Source organism: Coenobita brevimanus, chromosome 104 (assembly GCF_032717465.1).
Source record: "Coenobita brevimanus isolate Jiangsu-jjx chromosome 104, ASM3271746v2, whole genome shotgun sequence".
In the NCBI taxonomy this organism is placed as follows: domain Eukaryota; kingdom Metazoa; phylum Arthropoda; class Malacostraca; order Decapoda; family Coenobitidae; genus Coenobita; species Coenobita brevimanus.
In genome coordinates, this window is record NC_137057.1 from 49,299,413 (window position 1) to 49,309,412 (window position 10,000).

A 10,000-nucleotide genomic window follows, 5' to 3' on the forward strand; every position below is an offset into this window, starting at 1 on the left:
ATAAATAGATAAAAGATTAGTTGATAGATGAAACCCAAGTGACATGAGAAAGCCTTGCAGTCTCCCTAAATTGACTGCACATTGAGTCAGTCACAGGGTCATCCTCTGAACATTCCGTGTGCTGTCTGGGTAGTTGAGAGAGAGAGAGAGAGAGAGAGAGAGAGAGAGAGAGAGAGAGAGAGAATTATAGATATCTTCCTTCATTATGCTGACACACAGACTTAAGCCCTTATTCTCTTTGGAAATGGAAGCTCCCTAACACCTTTTCCCAAGCGATTTATTTTCCTTATTACACCTTACTGTCCTCTTCTGCGTTACATAAATCCTCCCAATATCACCATACTCTACATAAAACACAAAAAGGATATTAACCAGCCATATCCAGAAATAAATCGCTAAGGAAGAGGTGCTAGGATGATGCTGGTATTTTTTTAACTATAGATAGTAGTGATGATGGTGATGGCTGTAGTAGTCGATGGGAAATAATAATAGACATCTGCTCAAAGTGTATGTATGTATGTAGGCTATATTGGCGTATGTATGTACGGGTGTGTATGTATGTATTTATGTATGTATGTATGTGTATGCATGTATGTCTGGATGTGTGTATGTGTATTGGACGTACCGTATAGATGTATTTTGGTGTACCTGGTATGTATGTATATTGGTGTATGTATGGACCGGTATGTGTGTATGTATATATGTGTATGTATTTACTGTATGTGTGTGTATGCATGTATGTCTGGATGTGTGTATGTGTATTGGACGTATGTATGAATTTTGGTGTATGTATGTCTTGGTATGTGTATGTTTGTATGTATGTATGTATGTATGTATTGGTGCCACTGCGTGAAGGCGTCCCAATCCAGCCCCACCTCGACTTTATAAACATCTGGTTCTCCATGTCAACCCGGCAACACTGGGTGCGTCAGGCTTGTAAAATAAATCGCATAGGAAAAGGCGTTAAGGAGAATATGTGCCTAGGTAGGAGTCTCAAGGCCGAAGGGGTCACGAACTAACTGCTGTTTTTATTTTTTATCTTTTTTGTTTTTTTTTCCTTGTCCCTCCATCATCTCCCCCCCCCCCGTGTGTGTGTGTGTGTGTGTCAGTGAGTGGAATATTAAGTATACACGTAACAGGATGTGTGTGTGTATGTGTGTGTGTGTGTGTGTGTGTGTGTGTGTTATGGTGTAGGCTGTGTACGTATGTGTGTGTGTTCGTAGTGCTATAGCCTACGTGTGTGTGTGTGTGTGTGTGTGTGTGTGTGAGAGAGAGAGAGAGAGAGAGAGAGAGAGAGGGAGGGAGGGGGGTATGAAATTGATGGAGGTTAGTTTATACCAGTATAACGTATAAGGAATGTGTGTGTGTGTGTGTGTGTGTGTGTGTGTGTGTGTGTGCGCGCCAGTTTGTTTATATGTATATCGTGTACGTTATATATGCTTGTATGTATGTATGTGTATATGTATGTATGTGTGTATCTTGAGTGAATATTTGTTTCCATAGACTGTGTGTGTAATGTATATGTGTGTATGTATGTGTGTATGTATGTATGTGTATGTATGTATGTATGTATGTGAATGTATGTATGTATGTGCCTAACCCATCCTGCCTCACCCCTGCCTTACCTCGTCACCTAAATCCCTGCCTCACCCCTGCCTTACCTCGTCACCTAAATCCCTGCCTCACCCCTCTCTCATTTTCTCTGCCTCCCTCTCTCTCATTTTCTCTGCCTCCCTCTCTCTCATTTTCTCTGCCTCCCTCTCTCTCATTTGCTCTCTCTCACTTTTTAATTTTTCTTTCATGTTTTTTTGGTGTCATTATGCTCGGTGTAATTTTTTCTCTCTCTCTCTCTCTCTCTCACCATATTTATTTTACCTCATTCCTCTCCGTCTTTGCAGAGAGAGAGGGAGAGAGAGAGAGAGAGAGAGTGAACATCTGCCAGTATTTGCACAGGAGTGCTTGTGAGTGAGCAGTGTGTGTGTGTGTGTGTGTGTGTGTGTGTGTGTGTGTGTGTGTGTGTGTGTGTGTGTGTATGTGTGTGTGTGTGTGTGTGTGTGTGTGTGTGTGTGAATAGGATGTCGCATCTATGTATGTACGAACGTATTTGTGTATGTATATGAGTGTGTATGTGCGTGTGTATGACTGTGTGTGTGTAATAAATGTGTAACTGTTTGTATGTATGACTGCGAATTATTGTGCAAGTGAGTGTGTTTACATGTGGTTGTGTAAATCTGTAAATATTTGTGTGAACCAGTTTGTATCTATGTACGTATGATATGTATGTGTGTGTGTGTGTGTGTGTATGTGTGTGTGTGTGTGTGTGTGCGTAAGAATCAGTGTGTGTGTACGTATGCCTGTGTGTATGTTTGTGTGTGTGTGTGTGTGTGTGCGCGTAAGAATCAGTGTGTGTGTACGTATGCCTGTGTGTATATTTGTGTGTGTGTGTGTGTGTGTGTGTGTGTGCGCGTAAGAATCAGTGTGTGTGTACGTATGCCTGTGTGTATATTTGTGTGTGTGTGTGTGTGTGTGTGTGTGTGTGTGTGTACGTATGCCAGTGTACATACATGTGTGCGTGGCTAATAATCAAACACCGCTATTGTCTATCAGTCACTCACTCTTTAAACACACCATTGTCTCTCTAATCGAGCTATCTTCACTATCTTTAATTATCTCACAATGTAAACACCCCTTCCCAAATACACTGCGATTAAGTTTGGTATGTGCAGTCTCTCTCTCTCTCTCTCTCTCTCTCTCTCTCTCTAATGGATGTAGTAGTACAGTAGTAGTAGTAGTAGTTGTTGTTGTTGTTGTAGTATTTTCCCTTCTCCTGCAGTCCACCATTCTCCTTTCGGGTGATAGGGAGGGAGAAGGGACGTTTGTAGTGCCAGGTAGTGGATCAGGTGGGTGATATCAGTGCCACCACGTGAAGGCGCCCCTCACCCCCACCACTGAACGGGTGTGGGTGACGGATTGCGTGTCGGTGAGGCCAAGGTCATCCCAGACGCAGTTATACGCATACATACATACGCACATACACATACGCACATACATACGCACGCACATACATACATACATACATACATATATAGGCAACATACATATCACGGTCTTTCATCCATTCATACATACATTCATATATATATACATAAGGTACATACATACAGTGTGTGTGTGTGTGTGTGTGTGTGTGTGTGTGAATAATGATGTATGTATGGGTGTATGTAGTTATGTTATATATACTTTGTGTCCGACTCTGAGCACACTCTTGATTGCCCGTTCTGTAATACCATCAGTCCCTCTACGTGGCACACACCTTCACGTCACCGCTGGGGCACCAACACCCACCGTCCATATTGAATACATACCAGAGACTGTTACAATGAAGGCTGGTATGATAGTATTGGCAGGGGTGTCTTTATTATATCAGTAGAAGATTAGTAGAGTTTGTAAATAAAAAATAAAAATAAAAATAATCAGACTTACCTAGCTCAGCTTAGGATCGAACCCGCAGCCGTCTAGAGGTAAGGAGGGAGGGAGGGCAGTGGCACAGTCAGGTTTCCATAAAGGGGGGGATGGGGGGGCACTGGATCTGGTATACATGTCTTCTAACTCAAAATCTAGATCAATGTCACAACTGTGCTAAAAATACTATCTGTTTGAAAGGTGTCTAGAAGAATATGGGGTGAAGTTATGCCTGATTTGTGTAATATATATTTAAAGGAGAAAATACATTGTTTAAAGAAGAGAAATTGTGCATAATTTTCGTAATATTCAAAGAGGATATTTGATGTGGATGTTAATAGGAAGCGTTAGAAGAAACATACTGAGGTGGTTTGGCCATATGGAGAGGATGGAGAGTGAGAGACTGACGAGGAGAGTGTATGTGAGTGAGGTGGACGGGGAGAAAGGGAGGGGAAGGCCAAGGATCAGATGGAGGGTTGGAGTGGAGAGGTATATGAGAGAGGGGTGTGTGAATTGGGAGCGGGGCAGTGAAATGGCAGGGGACAGGGTGACGTGGAGGCGATTTGTTTGTGGCCACCCCGTATGGGATTAAGGTGTCTAGCAATAGATAGGTAGATAGATAGAATATTTAAGGAAGAGAAACTGCGAATGATTTTTTTGTAATATGATTTTTAAAGAAGAGAAAATATATTTGAAGAAGAGGAACTGTGCATGATTTTTGTAATATTTAAAGAAGATTTAGAGGTTATGTAATTGGAAATGGGGTGGGGGAAGGGGTAGGAGGAAGGAGTGTAGGTAGGGGTGGGGGAAGTGGTATGGGTAGGGGTTGGGGGAAGGGGTGTGGGTAGGGATGGGGGAAGGGGTGTAGGTAGGGATGGGGGAAGGGGTGTGGGTAGGGGTGGGGGAAGTGGTATGGGTAGGGGTTGGGGAAAGAGGTATGGGTAGGGTAGGGGGAAGGGGTATGTGTAGGGGTGGGGAAGGAGTATGGGTAGGGTAGGGGGAAGGAGTATGGGTAGGGGTGGGGGAAGGGGTGGGAGGAAGGAGTGTAGGTAGGGGTGGGGGAAGGAGTGTAGGTAGGGGTGGGGGAAGGGGTATGGGTAGGGGTGTTGGTGCGTGTGGGTGACATAAAGATTGGGGTGACATCGCGTGTGGGGTCAGGTCAAGGTCATACATACACATACATAGATACATACACGCCGGTACATACATATATACAGTACATACATACATACACACACATACATACTACATACATACACACAGACAGTAAGGAGTAGGGTAAATAGTAATAGTAGTAGATGTGGTAGTGTTAGTAAGGGCGATATCTCGGCTTTAAAGTCCCGGATTTCCGCCTTTTCTCGTCCCATTGTTGACGATAAGCACTTCTTCGTGACTAGCCGTATTCTAGGTGGCAATGGAGACCTCTTAACGCCTCTTCTTTAGCGACTTACTTTGCATATAAACACATTAACATTTTCTTGTATTTTATTTAAGAGTTTTATTTGTGTTTTTTTTTTTTTAAGTGATGCGTAAGATAAACCGCAACAAGGGAGGTGTTAGGGAATCAGCGCCAAACAGTATGCAGTAAGGGTGGCATTTACGCCTTCAAGGACCGGATTTCCGCCTTTTGTCAGCCCGCATTTGACATGATAAACACTTCTTCGTGACTATGCCTCTAGTGATGTTTGGACGCTGGTGTTGATTTTGTGTTTTGTTGAGAGAGAGAGAGAGAGAGAGAGAGAGAGAGAGAGAGAGAGAGAGAGAGAGAGAGAGAAACTGTACACTCAGCGGGGGTGAACTTGTCTATAGATATGAGGGAAGGCGGAGAGAGAGAGAGAGAGAGAGAGAGAGAGAGAGAAGAGGGAAAGAGGGAGGAAAGAGTGAGAATGAAGAGGAAGGGAGGAAAGAGGGAGGGAGGGAAGGAGAGAGAGGGAGAGAGATTGACAGCTCTTCAAGATACGACTGAGAAACTAGAATGAACAGTCTCTCTCTCTCTCTCTCTCTCTCTCTCTCTCTCTCTCTCACCACCTTACACCTGTCTCATAATTACCAACCACCCTCTAATTACACCCTCTTAAATGACCCAGCTTAATTAGGTCACCCAAAATGCACTCACATTTTTTCCTTCCCCCTCCTTAATGATGATTTATTTATTTATTTTTTTTTTTCGTTTTTCTTATCGTTTTCTGTTGGCCTTATCCTTGACCTCGGCCAGATGGAGCTCCTGACCTTGACCTTTGACCTCTGATGCAGTGGTGGTTGATTTTGTTAGGAGTTGTTGTTGTTAGGAGGGGTTTGTTGGTGGGATGAGATGTAGGGGGTTGTGTGTGTGTGTGTGTGTGTGTGTGTGTGTGTGTGTGTGTGTGTGAGAGAGAGAGAGAGAGAGAGAGAGAGAGAGAGAGAGAGAGAGAGAGAGAGAGGTGGGGAAGGAAGAGAGTGACAGCGACTCTGTAATGATTATGTCCGCTCTCTCTCTCTCTCTCTCTGTATGTATGTATGTATGTGTATGTGTGTGTATGTATGTATGTACGATATGTATGTTGTATGTATATGTGTGTGTATGAGTGTATGTGTGTATATATGTATATGTATGTACGTATGTATGCATGTGTATGTGTGTGTATGTATGTATGTGTATGTATGTACGATATGTATGTATGTGTGTGTGTGTGTGTGTGTGTGTGTGTGTGTGTGTGTATGCGCGTAAGATGGTCATGCACATATAGAACAGTTCCCCTTCGCTATACCGTGATTTCCGTCGCTATGCACCTGCCACCGTCTCTCTAATTAACGCCGGAAACCAGGTGAGTGAAATATAATGACCTGGCTGCCGGTTAATTAGAGGTGATTAACGGCCTGCTGGTTTGGATGATGATGATGATGATGATGATGATGATGATGGTGGTGGTGGCGATGATGATGATGATGATGATGATGATGATAGTATTTCTTTTTGGTAACCTTATCACTCTCACTCTCTCTCTCTCTCTCTCTCTCTCTCTCTCTCTCTCTCTCTCTCTCTCTCTCCCCCTCCTTCATCTCTCCAGCTTCCTGCCTCCTCCATCTCCACACTTCCTTGGTCCTTGTCCCCCCCTGCCTCACTCTTTCTCCTCCGCGTTCGTAAGAGAGAGAGAGAGAGAGAGAGAGGGGAGAGCGAGGGAGGGAGGGGGAGGGCGAGAGGAAGGAAGTTGCGTATTTACGTGTGTGTGTGTGTGTGTGTGTGTGTGTGTGTGTGTGTGTGTGTGTGTGTAGAGGGATTGCATGTATACTTGTGCTTGTGTGCATGACAATTCAAGCCAACGCGTGTGATGTGCGTATTTGTGCATGTGTACCAGAGGAAGTTGCGTATTATTCATGTGTGTGTGTGTGTGTGTGTGTGTGTGTGTGTGTGTGTGAGAGAGAGAGAGAGAGAGAGAGAGAGAGAGAGAGAGAGAGAGGAAGTTACCTATTTACTTTTGTGTATATGAATATTTTTTGAGGAAGTGCGTACAGTGCCTGCGTGTGCATTTTTTTTTATCTATCTATCTATCTGTCTGAGTGTGTGTGTATGTCTCTGTCTGTCTGTCTGTATATATTTGATTTGTGTGTATGTGTATGTATTTGTATATCAGTGAATCAATGAATGAATGAATATGTATGTGTGTAGTTAGGTATGTAAATGTGTGTGTGTGTGTGTGTGTGTGTGTGTGTGTGTGTGTTGATATGAAAGGAAGCTGCACATGCATATTTTTTCGTGAGTACCTATGTATATATGTATGTATGAGAGGAAGTTGGGCATGTAGTTTTGTATGTATGTATGTATGTATGAGAGGAAGTTGGGCATGTAGTTTTGTATGTATGTATGTATGTATGAGAGGAAGTTGGGCATGTAGTTTTGTATGTATGTATGTATGTGTATGTGCGTCTGCTTGCGTGCGTATAAGAGTGTGTGCGTATCACTCCAAACACAGGTATAATCACATTAACTCAGCCCTGCTTTAATAACTGTCCCGAGTACTAATTACAGCTTATTATCTTGATTTAGCTCTCTCTCTCTCTCTCTCTCTCTCTCTCTCTCTCTCTCTCTCTCTCTCTCTCTCTCTCTCTCTCTGTTTTTTTAGATTTTATATTTAGTAGTCTTTTTAAGATAGTTTATTTATATCCATTCATCAGATTATATTCCCTTACCAACACGGGCGCCATATATCAATTAATCCCATATTATATATATATATCGTATATATTTACCGTATCTACATACTAACCAACCTCCTTTACTTTCATTTATTTATGTATTTATTACCTCCGTACTAACCAACCTCCTTTATTTATATTTATTTATTTATTATCTCCATACTAGCCAGTCTCTTATATTTTTAATTATTTATTTATATAATTATTACCTCCAACCTCTTTTATTTTTATTTATTTATATATATGTATTACCTCCAGCCTCTTATTCTTATTTATTTATTTATTTATTACCTCCAACCTCTTGAATTTTTAATTATTTATTACCTCCCTCTTGTATTATTATTTATTTATTTATTTCCTCCCTTCCAGCATGCCAACAACGTGCGGCGTCTCGCGGAAGAACGGCGGCTGACGGACTCTCCCAGCCACCAACAGCAGGGCGGGCGACGGTTCTCCAGCAAGTGTGAGATCCCCCAGTACGATGTGGTCTACAGGCAGGACGTCACCCCAGGCTCCTTCTTCGCCAGGGATAACGTGCACAACTTCATCGCCTGGTGCCGGGATTTGGGGATTTACGAGGTGCTGCTGTTTGAGACTGACGATTTGGTGCTGAGGAAGAATGAGAAGCATGTCATTCTATCCCTGCTGGAGGTGGCCCGACGTGGCGCCAGGTAAGAATGAGCAGAGAGAGAAAAGTAGAGAGGGAGGGAGGGAGGGAAGAAGAGAGGAAAGACTTGGTGCTGAGGAAGAATGAGAAGCATGTCATTCTGTCGCTGCTGGAGGTGGCCCGACGTGGCGCCAGGTAAGAATGACGAGAGAGAGAAAAGGAGGGAGGGAGAGAAATAGGATGGCAGGGAGGAAGGGTGGAATGATTTGGTGCTGAGGAAGAATGAGAAGCATGTCATTCTATCCCTGCTGGAGGTGGCCCGACGTGGCGCCAGGTAAGAATGACGAGAGGGAAAGGAGGAGAGAAAGAGTGAGACTTGGAGGGAAGTGGGAAGACAGGGAGGAAGGTAGGAATGATTTGGTGCTGAGGAAGAATGAGAAGCATGTCATTCTGTCGTTTTTGGTGGTGGTGGGTCGTGGTGTGAGGTAGGAATGAGAGATAGAGATAGAATAGTAAAGAGGAGGGAGGGAGGGAAATGGGAAGGCAGGGAGGAAGGTAGGCATGATGTGGTACTAAGGAAGAGTGAGAAGCATGTCATTCTGTCGCTTTTGGTGGTGGTGGGTCGTGGTGTGAGGTAAGAATGAAGAGAGAGAAAGGAAGAGAGGGAAAAAGGGACATGGAGGAATGTAGGAAGGTAGGGGGAGGCAAAGGAGAGACGGAAAGAGAGGTAGGAAGGTAGGCAAAAAGCAGGAAGAAGGTAGGAATGTTGTCAGATGCAGGATAAGGCAGGAAAAAGAGAGATTAGAGAGAGAGAGAGAGAGAGGAGAGAGAGAGAGAGAGAGAGAGAGAGAGAGAGAGAGAGAGAGAGTAACAAAGAATATGGCAGGTAGTGAGAAGGCTGTATACATATCGAATTTAAATATGTATATGAGAGTGTATTAATATGCATAAATCTGTGTATACTTTTATGAATGTATAATGAATGTATGAATGAGTCTGTATAATTTATGAATGTATGAATGAGTATGGTAATGAATGTATGTGTAGTAACAGAGATGAAGGTATGTGTCTGTAAATTTAGGAATGTTTGTGAATGTGTATATGAAAGTGGAGAGGATGGAGAGTGAGAGACTAATGAGGAGAGTGTATATGTGTGAGGGGGAGAGGGAGGGGGAGGGCGAGGATGAGATGGAGGGATGGAGTGGAGAGGTATATGAGAGAGGGGGTGTGTGAGCTGGGGAGAGGGCGGTGAAATGGCGGGGGACAGGGCGATATGGAGGCGATTTGTTTGTGGCCACCCCTTACGGGATTGAGGTGTCTGGCAATAGATAGATAGATAGATAGAGTATTACATTCACCTCTTCCTTGGTCATACAAGCTTGGGGAGAATGGTAATCAATTTTTACATTCCTTAGTTCCTTCCAAGCGTTAACTTAATCTTCCTAACAGATGCCTAATAATTATCACTTCTAACACAGGCAGCCCAACCCCTCTCAGTCCAGCCTAACATCTGTCTAACTCATTCTAATGTAAACTAACTTAATCCTAACCTAACCTAACCTAACCTAACTGGCCAGGTGTGTGTGTGTGTGTGTGTGTGTGTGTGTGTGTGTGTGTGTGTGTGTGTGTGTGACGTCAATATTAAATAGATAGAGCAGTTGAATTCCACTTTGACCTACCTACGTTACCGAGAGAGAGAGAGAGAGAGAGAGAGAGAGAGAGAGAGAGAGAGAGAGAGAGAGAGAGAACCATTACACA

The 10,000-nt window shown here is 43.4% G+C and overlaps 1 protein-coding gene across 1 annotated transcript in view; it reads left to right on the forward strand.

The window, feature by feature from the left end:
- The window catches only part of pigs (GAS2-like protein pickled eggs), a 182,822-nt gene that overhangs the window by 18,627 nt on the left and 154,195 nt on the right, over positions 1–10,000 (forward strand). The window contains exon 4 of the mRNA XM_080285212.1: positions 8,005–8,306. Within this exon, the coding sequence (XP_080141338.1) occupies positions 8,005–8,306 (302 nt within the window). The remainder of the gene's footprint in view (positions 1–8,004; positions 8,307–10,000) is intronic.